The sequence below is a fragment of the Onychomys torridus genome, chromosome 3 (assembly GCF_903995425.1).
Source record: "Onychomys torridus chromosome 3, mOncTor1.1, whole genome shotgun sequence".
In the NCBI taxonomy this organism is placed as follows: domain Eukaryota; kingdom Metazoa; phylum Chordata; class Mammalia; order Rodentia; family Cricetidae; genus Onychomys; species Onychomys torridus.
In genome coordinates, this window is record NC_050445.1 from 97,790,914 (window position 1) to 97,808,087 (window position 17,174).

The 17,174-nt window shown below is 42.5% G+C and overlaps 1 protein-coding gene across 1 annotated transcript; it reads left to right on the top strand.

Annotated features, from left to right (window-relative positions):
• Positions 1–2,373: 2,373 nt before the first annotated feature.
• LOC118580350 (histone-lysine N-methyltransferase SETMAR) lies at positions 2,374–15,533 on the top strand. Its single transcript, XM_036182003.1, has 2 exons — positions 2,374–2,572; positions 14,104–15,533. The coding sequence occupies exons 1-2, from the start codon at positions 2,417–2,419 to the stop codon at positions 14,905–14,907; spliced, it is 960 nt and encodes a 319-aa protein (XP_036037896.1). The 5' UTR covers positions 2,374–2,416; the 3' UTR covers positions 14,908–15,533.
• Positions 15,534–17,174: the final 1,641 nt, after the last annotated feature.

A 17,174-nucleotide genomic window follows, 5' to 3' on the forward strand; every position in this document is an offset into this window, starting at 1 on the left:
ACTTCTGAATCCAAGGCAGTTGAGAAAGGAGATAAAAAAAAATCACAGAATCCTGAGTGATACCCACATTTTAGAGAGTAGGGCCAGGAGCTGGCAAAAGAACACTGTTAAATACAAATTAGAGGAGGTAAGAGGCTGGGGGGCGGGGTTAATGGATAAAGCATTTGCCACATAAGGGTGAGGACAAGTGTGCAAAGCCCCAGAACAAAAGTAAAAGCCCAGCAGGTATGGCAGCTGCCTGCAATCCCAGCTCACCTTAGGCAGAGAAAGGGTATTCCCCTACCTCTACCACACAAATCAGCTAACTAGATCAGCCTGGAATCCAGGAGCTCTGGGTTCATCAAAGAACCCTGTCTCAACAAATAAAGTGTGATCAGGAAAAACACCCATTGTCAACTTTGGTCTTCCACATACAACTTTCACACACTGTATAAGTATGCACAAAGACACACATGCACACATGTATACCCACAAACATGCAAACGTTCATACACACATGTATGCCCACAAACATGTATACATACACATACATGTAGTGGATAGCCATCCCAGCATTGGCCTGGAAGTTCCAACCCCCATTGAGGCTTGGGTAATGACACGCCCACAAGGCGGGGCAGAGGAGGGAGCGGAAGACAAAGGATCAAGAGGAGGTCACTCTCTTGTTTCCGGGACCCTGGACGCTGGAGGTAGACCAAGCAAAGTTCTCCAGAGAGCACCGCCGGACTGCGCTATACCTTTGCCAGACCCTGCAACCTACCCCTTCATTTGTAAGTTACCCCACAAAATAAACCTCCCTTTTAACTATGTGGAGTGGCCTTAATAATTTCACCAATACATACATATATATGTGTGTGTGTGTGTGTGTGTGTGTGTGTGTGTGTGTGAAAATTCCTCTGCCTTAATTTTTTTTTTCTGTTTTGTTTTGTTTTGTTTCGGGGTGGGGCGGTTCAAGACAGGGTCTCTCTGTGTTGTTTTGGTGCCTGTCCTGGATCTCGCTCTGCAGACCAGGCTGGCCTCAAACTCACAGAGATCTGCCTGGCTCTGCCTCCCGAGTGCTGGGATTAAAGGCGTGCGCCACCACTGCCCAGCTCCTCTGCCTTAATCTTAACACACAAACACTTCACTGGTGCTAACCAATCAGTTATTTCCCCCACTGTTCTGTGTTACTGCCCATGCCTTGCAAGGATAGGGTAACTCTGAAGGGACCAGTCTTCTTTTACTCATTGCTTCATTTTTTCATCCCTTCTCTTCCTATAAAACAAGGGTTATGCTCAGAAAATCAAATTGTTTATTCTAGCTTATAGAATGAAATGTTGCCTAATTCTAGAACTGACTGTAAGGCTAACTGAGATATTTAGATGCAGGGGCTCATGCAAACAGTCCTAATATACAGGAGGATGGAGAGTTCAAGACCAGACTGGGTGACATAGGATCCCATCTCAAAACAAATCAAATATATGTAACTAAGTATATATTCATTTACACACACACACACACACACACACACACACACACACACACATTTGTAATTTTGTTCTCCAATACACCAAGATGAAAAACTCAGGACCATACATTTTGTAAAGCTCCTCCATATGTATTGAACTTTAATAATTTCAGAAACTGGAGTAATTTGGTTACCCTTGTATATAATTCAGGAAGAGCCTACCTGCAAGCCCATATTATGGGCTACTCATCAACTACTCCCTTCTTCCTCTGAAACCGGTAAGAAGAAATTCCCACCCTAGTCCATTGGCCCTATTGTCTGCTGTCTGTCCGTGGCATTAATGTCTCTTCTAATAAATCTTTTATAAGGACAGTGCATCTCAGTTTTCCCCTTGAACCTCCAACTTGCTTTCAGTCATCAAGACTGAGAAAGCAGTAGGGATAGGAAATTATATATATCAAAACAAAGCAGAATGGAGAGGTTTAGCAACGTTAAAATATTCCACCAAATTCAGAAACTCACGAGTTATCTCTACTCTACTCAAAACTGCACCACCACCACCACCCCATGATTGGGCGAGAAGAAGGTAAGCTTACAAGGAGAGGACCCTAACACCAGCCATCCAACCTCTCCAGAGGTTCTAGATCATTAGATACCCTGATGTGTATTTCTTCCACAGCTTAGGAGGTGCATCTCCAAACAACTAAACCCTCAAAAATCTGACCATGCTTCTCAAGGTTCCCCCAGAAAAACTAAAACATTTCAAGTTCTCTGGCTTGTATCTGTCTCAAAACAGTGGAATCCAGACCGAAAGCACCCCAACAATGCTAAGGGAGGAATCGCCCTCACCTGCCACTTGTGAGGGACAAAAACTACAACTCCCATGAGGAAATGGGGCCGCGGAATCCACAACTCCCAGCATCCTCCCGGAAGCCCAAGCCGGTCAGGTTAGTAGACGGAGTGAGATTGTAAATGTCTGCGGAAGCTGTGGAGAAACGTTCCTTCGGGATAGCAGCAGCTGAGGCGGAATCTGCGGCCCTGATAGAACAAGATGTAGCGCGCGGCCTGGAGAACTTTCCTGTGCGAGTGTGGCCTCTGGGGGCGGGGCCCAGACCTAAGCCTTTCCAGGTAGGGGCGGGACTAGGGACTCTGGAGGCGGGGCCGGAGCATTTTTTTTTTATGTGGGGGCGGAGCTAGAGCTGTCACATTCCCCCCTGGAGGCGGGGCCAGCGCTCGCCTTCTAGGGCCTAGGCTAGAGAGCTGTGCGTGCAGGGATTGACTAGAAGGCGGCTTTCATTTCCCCAGGCGGAGCCTGCTCCCTTCCATGTAGGGGCGGAAATAGAGGCCTGCGCCCTGCCTCCAGGGGAGGAGCTAGAGAGCAGCTCAGAGCTCCAATAGGGGAGAGCAGCGCCCTTTTATGTAGAGGCGGGGCTAAAGGGCCGCTCACAAGCTCGGGGGCGGGGCTAAGCCCTTCCTTATTGGGAGGGACTTCAGGGCGGCGCACAGCGCAAGGGGGCGCTAGGGCACCTCTCCTAGGAGCCGAGAAACATAGACGCATAGCTCCCCCATGTGGTAACAGTTGTCAAACTGACTGTAACCACAGGCTTCTTTATTTTCCCTAATACTTTTCTTTTTTACATGTTAGTATACAGGGGGTATCTGATTTTATTATGGCGTTTTAAAAATGTTCATTAGCAGACACTAATTATACATAATAATGGGTTCCATGATGACGTTGTCACACAAGCACATAATGTGTTTTGATCATATGCACCACCACTACTCCTATCCTTTCTTTTTTTTCTTTTCTCTTTTACTCCTATCCTCTTTTGTACCTCTGCCACTCCTAGGAATCCTTCATCCCCCTGGCTACTACCCCCTTCAACTCGTGTGTGTGTGTGTGTGTGTGTGTGTGTGTGTGTGTGTGTGTGTGTGTGTGTGTGTGTGTGTAAGAGACAGAGTGACCCAATGAGTTCCATCAAGGTTGTTCACTGAAACTGCAGGCTTCTTGACCTTTTTTGTGATTGACTTATTCCTTGAGAATACCATACAGTATATGTTGATCTTACTCTTCTGTCCCCCAAATCCTCACAGATCCTTGCCCACTTCCCTCCCTGTCTACCCAATTTCGTGTTCTTTCTCTCGGAAGAAAAAAAAAAGGCGTTGGCCTGAAGGGAGGTTCTTAAATGAACAGAATTTAATATTTTTCTATGAACCTGTAGTAAGACCTTAAAAGGATTTTTTACCTTATTCTTTCAGTAAAATGCCAGTTCCCTATAGTATATGTGGCGGAGGGGTGACTTTTCAGAAAGAGCGTTTTTATCTGGCCTTGTACTCAGAACTTACTGACAGGTCATAGCAAATCAGTTCCCTGTCTGGTCTCAACTCTCTCATGTAAGAATGACCTGGTTATGAATCTCGGCCCCTAGAGTCAAACTTAGCTGAGGTCTCTCCTTCATGCTGAGAGGTCTTGGACAAATGTAAGTTAACGTCTGCAAAGCCTTGGAAGCTTTTGTATAGAGTTTAAGTACTAGTAACTCGCTTTATAGCTGCTTTAGGAATTACTGTTTCTAGTTCTCTGTAAGAACTCAAAAAAATGCCCACTGCTGTTACTCCCTCAAAGCCCTTGGTCTAACCTTCAACCTCTGACTGTGGTCTGAAAGTTGCCTAAGGAATTGGGTGTACCCAAAGATTCTGGCGACAGAGCTTTGCCCTTGAGTGTTGGTCTTAGATGATGGTTTAGTCATCTTAGCTGTTCCACAAAGCCTGAGCTTTTTGTTTTCAAAGTCAAAAGGATTTAAAATTGTATACCTTTCCCCCATCTATTATCAGTACAAATTGGGGCTGCCTCCTCCCTTCTAGGGTTTTTGTGGGTAGCAAATGGGGTGATAACTTCTATAGCAGATTTCAGTAGGCAAAGCAAGATTTTAATGTGAGCAATAGTTACTGTCCTCTCAAATTATGATTTGTGGCCAATAATACATGTCTGCATTTGCACTGATGGTTTATTGTTAATAACACAAGTAGATAACACTATATGTACCAATGAGCCCTTATCGCTTGTTCAAGATCAGACATTACAGAATGTCTCATAAGACTACCTATATGTTTTTCTTCATCCATCAAACCATTGAGTGCCTGTAATATGCCAGGCTCTGTATTAGATAAGGCCTAGAAGATGACTTCATTTGGTCGAAGAAGACAGTTGCTTTTATTTTAACCTAGAAGTATCTAACATGAAAGAAAAATGCTCCATTCTTAAGTAACTTCAATAGATATTCATTAAGAATTAAACATATACCAAGTGATGAGTTGGGATGTAGAGAATAGAAGAACATACTCCCTGCCCTCAAAACACTAACAGTGGTATTGATTTTATCAGTTTGTGCCACTGAGTGAAGTGTGTGTGTGTGTGTGTGCGTGTGTGTGTCTGTGTGTGTCTGTGTGTGTGTCTGTGTCTGTGTCTGTGTGTGTCTGTGTGTGTATTGTGAGCTCTGCAAATAAGATTCCAGTCTTGAATTGTATTTTCTTTACCATCTTCTCTAAGAACAATCCATAAGACAGTTGGAACAATGTAATTCTTTGTTAGCCTACTGTATTTTATATGCAAACATAACTAAGAATAACTTCATTAGCCAGGCTGTTGCCTGTAATCTCACCACTCTGGAGGCAAAAGCAAGAGAATCCTAAATCCCTAAGGGCCATCCTAGGCTACACTGTAGATGTAATTCTAAACGGTCTTATTAAGTGAGAAGAAACACAGAGCCAAATGCAGAGTTAAAATCCCAGAGATTGAGCAGCAGCCAAGAGCTAAGACCACCTTCTTACCCCTCGCTGTCGCTGCCGTCCTTCCCCTGAGAAAAGAGACCTTCCTCCTGTGTCCTGCCTTTTTTATTGACTTTCTGTTCTGCCTTCTCATTGGCTGTAAACCCAACCACATGGCTTCCTCATCACTGCCTGTCTATACAGACCTCCATGTCTCTATGGTTGGTACTGAGATTAAAGGCATGTGTCACCAAGCTGGCTGTGTCCTTGAACACACAGACTCTGCCTGCCATGTGATCAGATTAAGGGTATGTGCTACCACGGCCAGACTTCTGCTTAATGGCTTGTTTTTAGCTCTAATAGCTTGCTCTTAGCTCTGATCCCAAGCAACTTTATTAACATACAAATAAAATCACATTTCAGCACAAATAAAATATCACCATACTACATAGCAAAATCCTGTCTCCAAAAACCAGTTGCTAGGAATGTAGCTCAGTGACAGAGTGTTTTATGCTCAAGTTCCTGAGTTTGATTCCTTGCACCATCAAAAATTAAAAGGTTTATATAAATAATCTTCTTTAGAATCTTCACAGTCATTAGTGTGCATCAACTCGGGGGGGGGGGGTTGATGTATTAATCATAGTTTTCAAATTAAAATAAGTACCTGTCTATTTTTCAATGGAAGAGGGAAGAGAGAAGTCGTCATGTGATTGACCCTTAAACCAACCATTGCAGGCATACATGAAAGTCAGGAGAATGAAACTGTTGTAAAAGGATATTCCTGGTGTCACAAAACAAGATACTGAACAAAGTAGAAGTAAATCAGCCAGGCAATTTTACTGTTGCAAAAGGGTGCACGATGGCCCACACCAGCTGCGCAGCACATGGTGGGGAGTAGGGGTCACTTAAGCTGTGTCTCACTCCATTGGTGGTAGCTCAACCTCTCAGTCTGTCATGACTGGCTAAGTGATAATGGGTGGGTGGGGAAGGTTGCCATAGAGAGCCGAGTTTCAAGAAAGTCTGCCACCCTGGGTTTGGAAAACAGGTAAATTCACAAGAGTTTCACAAGATGGAGGAGTTTATAGAATGTTGGTCTATTAGTCTCTCATAAAAATGACTGCTTCTCAGTAAATATAAACCACATTCTTGGCAGTACAAGACAAGCCTCACGGTTGCCCAGGTTGTCTAGTGGTACTAGTGGTGTAGGATGAGTGTGTGTGTGTGTGTGTGTGTGTGTGTGTGTGTGTGTGTGTGTGTGTTATGGATACCAGGGATGCAGGGTAGAATTCTGCATATGCCATGGAAATGCTCCACCACTGACCTACACTCCCAGATCACCTTCAGTTAATTTTCTTCCATGTATTCCACATACATAAAAGGAATCTTACAAGAAGGTCAAAATAGCTTGCTTGCTGCAATCCCTGGCGTCACAGACCCACACAACCATTAAGGCATGAAAACCTCAAGGTAAAAATAACTTTATGTCTGCTTTGCTTTGGGGTGCAGTGAAAAGAGAAAAGAGAACATTGAAATGCTCACATTAGAAGCCAGCATCTCCTAACGTCCTCAGAGTTGAAAGCCAAGGAGAAAATAAACTAATTGGTTTTCTCGAGCTAAGTCAGGTTTAATCATTTGTCAGGTCCCTCAGATCAACTTCAAACGTTATTTTTAAGATCTCAGCTGGGCCTTGACCAGAATTATCTGGCTCACAGTTTCCTAATAGCTGTTAGAAGCAAAAACAAACTGGTGACACTGGAGGCCAAGTCCAAGCTTTCTTGTAGCTGGATTTTCAACACAACCAAAAAAGGAAGGAAGGTTTTCACAATGCTTCCTCAAGTATTCCTTAGGATTCAGGAAACTTCCTTAAGAGTCATGCTCATGCTTAAAATCCCAGTACTATACAAACTTGTACTTGAGTTTCTGGGACTTTGATACAGAATGTTAATCAGAACAGCCCCAACTTGCGATTGAAGTTGCCAAGAGCTACAGTGAAGCAATCATAACAAACTGGGTGTCCGCTGTGTGTCTAGAACTACTAATTAGTAGTAGTGACACTTCATGACACACCCCAGAACTCATGCTTTGCCTTTGGACACATTGGTTTGAATGGTGGCACCTACCTATTTAACACCATTCAACATCCAAGTCAGTTCATGCTAGCCTAGTTCAGAGAAGGAAGAAATCACTGTGAACAAGGGGAGGCTTCCAAGATAGTTACTATTTATATTTTCTTCTCTCAAGTTTTTTTGTGAAAACAAAATTGGAATCTCTACCCAGGATGTGGCTTATAGGGAATCATTTCGCACTGATCATTTTGCATTTATCTCTAGCTCTTGCATATGACAATGCAAGAATAATAAAAGTCCCTTTCTTATCCTTTAATGTTTTTCTGCTGATTCCAAATCCTAGTGTAAGCATAAGATACTTAATAAGGCAGTGTTTGTTGATAAATGAAGGAAGTCTGGGCTGGGTCAGCTCTTAACCCTCCTCACTCAACATAAGTCACCAATGTGAGGAAAGTATTTCTTAGCCCGGATTTTTGTTTGGATATGTTTGCAACCAGGACCTATTTTTTTCACCACCTACTACAACACCTGCTTAACTTTTCTTAAATTTACATGCCAACTCCCAACTGTAATTACTTAGATTCTCTCTTGTATTTTCCTTTGTAAGTGAGATAGAAAGAACAGATAGCTAGTAAAGGGAAGGTAATATTTTTAAAGCAAGTTCCAGGCCCTGAGTAGCATTATTTCCCTAGGAGTCTGTGATAACCACCCCCAATATGAGTATTTTCCTTGTTGTAATTGTTGATCTACAACCTTACCAAATCATTTGCCAATAGTCATCATGGTAATATGAGCCTGGCTCTGTATATGACTCCAGAACAGTCCACATTCTGCACTAAGAAGCCCCGGTGGCTTGGTGTTGTGTTCCTGACCACGGTTGTGTGTTAGTGTGTTTTTCTGCCTGAACTACTATATAGTTTGTTCCAGTATCTTAAACCCAGTTGGAAGCCTGTTAGTTCTTTGTTCATTTACATTTCTGACCACATTTTCTAGCCGTTTCCTATCACCATTCCTAGCTTTCACCCTACTGTATTAGCCAGGACTCTCTTGATTGCATGAAACATAAATATCCTTCAAATTGGCTCAAGCAACAGAGGGAAAAGATTGCCTCACAAAAAGGAAATGTCCAAAAGTGGCTACCCTAGAACTGTCTGTATCAAGATTCTAATGATGTCTAGTAATGCCTCACTGCTACACTTCCTGTTTGTAGAGTAAAAGGTTCAAGCCCACTTCTTTGTTTGAAAACCCACCAAAACCTACCAGTCCCTGAGCCCAAAGACCCACCAATCCCTGAGCAGGAAATCACGCCAATCCCTTGGCTTGTGTTAAAATCCCACCAATCCCCACCCTGGAAAACTCTGCCTCCAAAAGGGCCTATATAAAGCCTGCCTCCTGCTCAGTTCCTTGTTGCTTCTTGCCCAAGCAGAGGCAACCACCCTCTGGTGTCTCTCCCAATAAATCTCTTGTGTGAGGTTTGCTGTTCAGTGTGACTTTGCTAGGCTCCTGACTGCCAGGATACTTTTCCTTTCAGAGCTATAAAACTTGTATCGGGGAAACTTCTCCCTTCAAAGCTGCATCATGTGCACTGGGGAAACCCTTCCCCTCAGAGCTGTAACACACTGTTCACCCCTCTACTTCCCTTTACTGTACTTGGCTGGGCAGGAGGTTTTGTTTAAGTGGTAAACTTGATACTGAGCATTCTGTGGAGGAGTCCTACTTCCTTCTTTGTGTCAGTAACCCAGATGTGTATTTCTTTGTTCTGGTTTAGGGGGTGTGCATGGCCACAAACTAAACACTTTTGTTGTTCTTGTTCTCGGTTGTGTTTTTGTTTTTGAGGTGGGGTCTCTTGCTGTCTGAGGCCAACTTCAAGGGTGATCTTGAACTTCTGTTCCTGTTGCTTCCATTTGTGGAATGCTGAGGGCAACGAGGCTGTGTGCCTCCACCGTGGATTACGTGGTGCTAAGGATGGAACCCAGGGCCTCCTGCATGCTGACCTAGTACTCTACCAACTGAGCTGTACCCGCACTCCCAAACCAAACACTTGAAAAGAACAGTGATGTTCTGTGTAGCCAGGTCAGCTTCCGGAACCATCTGGAACCCTCATCCAGAGCCCTGCATCAAGAGTGGAGGGATTTCTGGGAGGAGCTGGGGGGAAAGCCCATCTGCTGTGACTAAAGCCCAGTTCTGTCCTTGGTGTCCTGTAGGCACAAGCAGCCTACAGGTTTAAGTAACCTGTGCATGGATTTGGTCCACAGGTTTGTAACAAGGAGTAGGGTACAGACAGACTTTGTAAAGTATTACAAACTGGATACATTGCAGGTAAGAGCAAGTGGCTCCTCCCAGTTTGCAACAACATACTTTCCAGCATGGAAGTTTAACAGTTTGCTGAACATAAGTATTTGAATAGCATGTCTAATGATTGATGACCTCAAATTAGCTCTGAAAAGATGGAAGATCACATAACAATATATTAAATTTGGCAGCTGGTTTTAAAAGGTTTTGGGGGGGTTGGGGTTTTGTTTTGGTAATATGGAGCCTCCAACCTAGTGCCTTTTACATGCTATGCAAACTCTACCATTGAACTGTCTCTCCTACCTCAGAAGATTTTTCTTCACTGTAGTTAGTTTTAAAGAAGAAAAATCTTTTTCTTCTGTAGTATTTTCCTAACCTTTTATGCAGGGAAAAAATGAAGAAAGATGAAGATAAAATGATTTATAATCATCACTGGTATCAGGGTCAACAATTCCATATGTATTTTTTATTCTGGGCTAGTAAAATGGCTCAATGGTTAGAGACACTTCCTGCCAAACTGGAAATTTACCTTGAGGTCTGTATTGTCTGTTCAAAGATATCTGAGGCTCATTTGGAATTTGCTGCCATCTATAACCCCAGTAAAGGAGCTCGAATTGCCAGATTATACAACAATTTTAATTATAGAATTATATATATTCATCTATCTATCCCTATGTCTATGTCTATCTCAGTGTTATAGATGAAACCCAGCATATTCCTTGCACATGCTAGGAAAATATATAAAATCATATAAAAGAATGTTTCATAATAAATTCTGAACTGGGGCTACAGCTCAAAGGTAGAGTACTTGTCTATCATGTGTGAGGCCCTATGTGCAATCTTCAGTACAGCAAAAATAAATAAAATAGTCTAAAAAAATATTTTTAATTTTTAAGTAGAAAGAATCAAACAGAACTAATTTTTAGGGGGAAAAATACTCTCCTTGTTAGAAAACTCCAGTAAGTCAGGCTTATTTTACAAGGAGTCATCTGTGTTGGGAAAAAAATTATTTTCCAGTTCAGTGACTTAATGCTGTACTTTAAAAGGATATGCTTCTTGAGGAACAAATCAGTTTAAAAATATTCTTCATGAAAAGTTTCACAAAGATCATAAAATCTTCGTTTTACAGCTACTTCTTAAAACGCCTTGATAACCATTTACATTTCAATGTTGAATCATTAAAAAGCCAAAAGTGGCTTCTGGGTAAGACAGCACTCACGGCATTTGATAGACAGGGGCATCTTTTTGGAGAGTTCTTTCATCTCTGTAGGACATCCCTGCACAGCTGAAGTGGTAAGACACAATGCAAGCGGAAGCTCTTTAACTCCCCACCCCCGAATCACTGTCTAAGCAGAAGGCTGGCCTGCCCCCACCCCAGACTCCCACTCTTCACCTTCTTAATCTTTCCACAGGAATGCCAATCCTCCTCCAGTTCTGTGCTTTTTAAAGTATAGGCTTCTGCACTTAACGGCACAGCTCCACCAAGCCTCCACAGGGAGTGTCACTACATGCTGTTCAATGTCTTTCTGAAGATGGGCCCAGGAGACACCCTATTAACAGAGGACCAGAGATGGGCAATTCCAGCATCCCTTGGGATCCTGTAAAAATCCTTACCCCCAAATGAAAAGCCATGCAGTTGGTACCTTGCAAAATCACTCTTACCCAACTCTGTTGGCACTGTGGCATGCCACTTTACTAACAGTCAGAATAAAAACAGTCCCCAGGAACTGCCTCCTACAAAAGAACACTTTGGAAGAACACGTGGGTCAAGTTTCTTTCTTGTATCTGCACTAGAAAAGTCAGTGTTGTTTCCAATAGTGAGATTGTTTCTTAGAGACAGTGCAAGACTCATGTCTAAGCATACACCCTCTTTCAACTGACTGATTCCAGGTGAAGCCAATTGTTCATTGTGTTTCTGCTTCACATTTTGTGTCTAAGCCCACTGGACACGTTTCTTTCACCCTGGATTAGTCAGCTTTCTGCTATTGTAACAAAACACCTGAGATAAGCAGCTTTAAAAAGTTGAAAGGTTATTGGGCATGGTAATCCAAGTACTTCAGAGGCTGGGACAGAAGGATTCCCAGAAGTTTTAGGACAGCTAGATGCTGTCTTACCCCTGCCCCCACTCCACATACTATACATAGAAGGGAATGGTTGCTTTGGGCTCACAATTTGTAGGTTTCAGTCCACAGTTGATTGGTCCCACCTCTTGGCCTTTTGCTAAGATTTGCTAAGGCAGATCTTCAAGGTGGGAATATGTGGTACAGGGTTGATGGCTGCTGAGAAGCAGAATAAACACAGGGAAATAGTGAATCCCAATAAACAGGCTCCCTCCTACTAGCTCCACCTCTTAAAAGTTACACTACCTCCCAATAGGACAACAGGCTGAGGGAACCCTTAAACACATAGGCCCTTGAGGGGTAGTTACCCAAGCCATGGCACACCTCACGTTTGCCTTTTGTTCATTACCTTACCTTTTTTAAAACAATCTCATTAAGTCCTGTTTGGAAAGAGGTGGATATAAATAAAGTTTCATGAAAGCAACAATTTTTCTGTTCATAAAGCTTGTTAGGTCCTTAAGAGGGTGTGTGTGTGTGTGTGTGTGTGTGTGTGTAGAAGCCGGAGGTTTCTCTCCACCATCTCTCTTTGAGGCAGGGCCTCTCACTGAACCTGGAGTTCACTGATCAGCTAGATGGGCTGGCCAGCGAGTCCTGGGAATCCTGCAGTCTCCACATCTCCAGTGCTAGCCTGGCCAGTGCATGCTGCCACATTAGACTCTTTTCTACATGTCTCTAGGGGATTAGAGTCAGATAGCTGTGCTTGTATGGCAAGCACTCTACCAATTGAGCCATCTCTCTAGTCCTAAGAGAGACATTAAGGGTTTAAAATTGTTCTTCTTAACATCTGTAAGGAAAGAATTAAGATAGCAGGCTTTCCTCAGAGATTTTAGATTGGAGGTGTTTTCATATTTTATACATGTAATGTTTTGAAAATGCAGGTACATTTTAAACACCAAGGAATGTTTCAAATTATCCCTTTGTCTTTGAATAAGAACAGAATTTCTTTACACATATCAGCTACATCTATAATTTATATATTGATACCTATTTAATAAATTCCATTTTAGAATTATTTCTGTGATTGATTTAACATTAATGACTTTCTTACCCCCCAGGGGAAAAAACTGGAATGACTCATAATGGTATATTATCAGATAAAGCTAAAAGGGTGGGGGGAAGATAAGGATAAAATAATTTGAACTTCATGCAGGCATCAAATTTAGTAGTTTTTGGTCAAAGTGCTTGAGAATAAACGATTATGAGTGTTCAACCCTAAATGGAACATCTTTATCAATCCTCCCACCCCTGGCAAGGCTCAGGGAACATCCTAGAAGAGGAGGCGGGGAAGATGTAAGGGCTGGAGGGTGAGAAGGGAGCTGTGAAATGCTGCCTTCTGAACACGGTGTGGCCACTGCACTCACGAATGCACCGCAGCTGTGGTTAGCTGTGAAGACTTACAAGATCCAACCAGCCAATGTTCCAGCACAGATGGGGCAGGAAGGCCTGAGGCACCTCCCCTGATTTAGGGGCTGTGGGCAGGGGATAGCTGCTGAAAGAGGAAAACATTCTCTGGGGTGTGACTACTGACAGGTGCCCATGTTCCAGGAGACGGCCCCACATCCATGCATATATGGGCAGCACGAAATGGCTATTTAAAAAAGGAGGACATGAAACCGGGAGGTGGGTGTAGAGGGTTGGAATGAGGTGGGTTATGATCACAGTTCATCATTTACACATAAGTACTTCTCAAAGAATAGAAAATAAAGTTTCAGCTAGGTGATGGTGGCGCACACCTTTGTCCCAGCACTCAGGAGGCAGAGGCAGGTGGATCTCTGTGAGTTTGAGGCCAGCCTGATCTACAGAGTGAGTCCTCGGACAGCCAGGACTATACACAGGAAGCCTGTCTCAAGAAACCAAAAAATAAAAATAAGAAGATTTAAAAAATAATAAAGTTTCAGTTCCTGATATTGAAAACTATGAGGGAAACAGAACAAGTTTCAAAGATTTCAATTCCTGATTATAGGAAAAAATTCTTTTTTCTTATTCCTGTAAAACCACAAAACTTGAAAATTTTGGAAGTTACTTTTGGGACTGGAGAGAGGTCTCTGGGTCAGGGAACTTGCTGTTTGGCAGAGCATCAGAGTTGGGTCCTAGCACTCCCCGGGCAGCTCATAACCTGTAACTTCAGCTCCAGAGGGTCATATGTCCTCTTCTGACCTCCATGGGGGACTAGCACACATACCCCAGATACAGACACCTAAGCACATAAGTAAAAATCAAAATAAATCTTTAAAAATTAATTGAAGTGGAAGGATATTCTTGGGTCATGTTTCAGTGTGTTATGTTTTTATAGGTTTGTTTTGTCATATTTCATATATGCTGGAATTAGGAAACGTCCACATCAAAAGCATTACATACATTACATTCATATGAAATAGCTGAATGCCACCCTAACCAGCATTTCTCATTTTTCCAGTATACTCCTGATCATGTGGCTGGGCCTGGAGCAGACATCGACCCCACACAGATAACCTTCCCTGGGTGTGCTTGTGTCAAAACTCCGTGTCTCCCTGGCACTTGCTCCTGTCTCCGCCATGAGAACAACTATGATGACAATCTGTGCCTCAGAGACATAGGGTTGGAAGTAAAGTACGCCAAACCAGTTTTCGAATGCAATGTCCTCTGCCCTTGCGGTGAACACTGTAGAAACAGGGTGGTCCAGAATGGCCTGCAGTTCTGTCTCCAGGTGTTCCAAACAGATAAAAAGGGCTGGGGACTTCAGACCTTGGAACCTATACCCAAGGGAAGATTTGTCTGTGAGTATGCTGGGGAGATTTTAGGGTACTCTGAAGTACAGAGAAGAATTCACCTACAAACAACACATGACCCGAATTACATCATCGCCATCAGGGAGCACATTCATAATGGACAGGTCATGGAAACTTTTGTTGACCCTACCTACATAGGAAATATTGGGAGATTCCTGAATCATTCTTGCGAACCAAACCTGTTGATGATTCCTGTCCGAATTGACTCAATGGTACCTAAGCTGGCACTTTTTGCAGCCAGAGATATTTTGCCAGGAGAAGAACTCTCTTATGACTATTCAGGAAGATTCCTTAATCAAATAAGCAGAAAAGACAAAGAAAGGAAAGATCATGAACAACTGAGAAAGCCACAACTAAGAAAGCCTTGTTACTGTGGTGCCCCATCATGTGCCACCTTCTTGCCCTATGACAGTTCACTATACTGCCCCTTAGAAAAACCAGACACCAGTTAGGAAGGGAGGTCCTGCCTGCCAGCATCTCTGTGAACATAAACCAGAAGGAATCAAGCATTAAGTGACCATCTGCATCCTACTTCCTCTCTGGCAAACAACCTACCCTCAAGGGAAGTGTACCTTGTATTCAGCATCTTGCTCATCCCTGTAAAAAGACCAGGTGTTGCCCAGCCCTACCTCTGCCAGGCTGCCTAAATTCAACTCAAGAATGTGGCCCAGGCTGTAAAATGTTCAGCTGTACCCTTTCTCCAGAATACTTGCTTTTATAGTTAGATGTGGGTAAATGACTATGTTCAAACTAGCAGGATACAAGTGAAAATAATGAATCATTTTGTGTCATCTTTGTATTTCTTCTTGGAAACCAGAATGCATACTTGATGGTTGAAGTTGGAGTAGCCATCCAAAATCCAAGATGACCTTGGGAAAGGGTCATACAGAGCAAATCAACAAGCTACCTGTAACTATAGAAAGTGCTGCTAGTCCTGACCAGTACTTGTAGGTGAGACCTATGATATCGAGGCACCATTGCCTTGCATTTGAGTAAACCTGATGATTCGAGAAGACCTCAGCCTTGCTTTTTAGCCAGGTTTTTTTTTTTCAGTAATAAAGCTGGTTTTTTATGTCTATTTGACTCCTGATTTTGTTTATTGTTTCTAAACATGAATTAAGGAGGAAGGATGTTATCACCTGCTAAAACCTAATAATCAACCAACAATTATGAAGTACAACCATGAGAATGATTTCCATTTATAATGAGGTCAGAAAAGGAACCCTCTTGTAAAGTTTTGACTACACTCTTGGCTGTGTCCCAGAGCTTATGAAGTTAGGTTTCAAAACCTCAAACAACCTCACTCCTTCATTTATTAATAACATAAAAATAACCCTGTCAACATCATAGAAGCAGATGGGAGTTGAAGAACTCCAGTTAAACTTCTGAAAGAACAAAGGCCTCTGACTGCCTTCCTTAAAACAGGCTGTTATAAAAATATAGTTAACTACAGTCTAGGGAATATAACTCAGTGGTGGAGGACATGCCTACCTTGCAGAGGCTCCTGGTTCCAGCCAATGTACCACAAGATAAATAAGACAGCTGTTTTAATAATCAGGTTCATTCTATATATAGATTATATAGATATATACAATATTATATTACAGTATATTATTAAGAAGAAACTGATTTCTGTAGTACATATAAATCATACTACAGGGAGGCTTTGTGCTTTAAAAAGACATATTATTTATAACACCCTATTCCAGTGTAAATCATGGGATGTTAGTCGTCCATCAGAAGTAAGGGAACTGTCTGGGAACTACCTCAGTAAAGGTGCTATGAGCATATCAGAGTTTGTGTTTTCATAGCATCAGAAATTACTCCCTTAGAAATAAGATAGTAGATACATGAAATGTCCCAACTTACAAAGGTACAATGTCAAAATATTCCTCCCTGCCAACTCTTCTGTTACTTTGATTTCTCTAAAATCTCTGGCTTGCTTTTTGTAAGTCAGCTTGTATGTCTCACTCCAAAATGGCTCTTTCCCTCACACTGCTGCTAAAGGACCCAAGCTACAGGAGAAACAAGAAGGAAATCCCTGGGAGAAAATGTTTGACTCACTGTTTGTTGAGATGCCCTTTGCTGCTTTTCACTCACCCTCTCTTGAACATTTCCATCTTGATTCAGGAATATTCAGAGGACAGTCTGTTTGGAGACATATCAGCACCTACCACCTTGGTATTTCAGCCACAGAGAAAACTAAATACAATGAGACACTTAAGATTTGTATGTGTGTCCTTTGTCTTAGTTACTTTTCTATTATTGTGATAAAACACCAAGACTCATAAAAGAAAGTGTTTAATAGAGCTTCTGATTCCAATGAGAGTCCATAATGGCAAAGGCATGCCAGCAGAAACAGTGAGAGCTCACATCTTGATCCACAAGCACAAGACAGAACTAACTGGGAATGGTGCGAGTCTTTGAAACATCAAAGCCCACCCCCAGTGACACACCTCCTCCAACAAAGCCACACCTCCTAAGCCTTCCCCAACAGTTCCACCAACTGCAAGCCAAGTATTCAAATGTATGAGCCCATGAGGGTAATTCTCACTTAAACCACCACATCCTCATGTACTTTCTTACTCTTAAATAAAACAAAGTCCTGAAAATCATATTCATAAGGTTAAATTTGAAATCTCTCTTAAGCACCAAGTTAACTGCATTTGTTTTGTTTTCTTAATGTTGCCGTGGGGGCTGCAAAGATGTCTCAGTGATT

Coding starts and splice junctions, on each gene's coding strand:
- LOC118580350 (XM_036182003.1), top strand. CDS start 2,417: ATGTCTGCGGAAGCTGTGGAGAAACGTTCCTTCGGGATAGCAGCAGCT. Junction 2,573..14,103: donor CCAGACCTAAGCCTTTCCAG/GTAGGGGCGGGA, acceptor TCATTTTTCCAG/TATACTCCTGATCATGTGGC.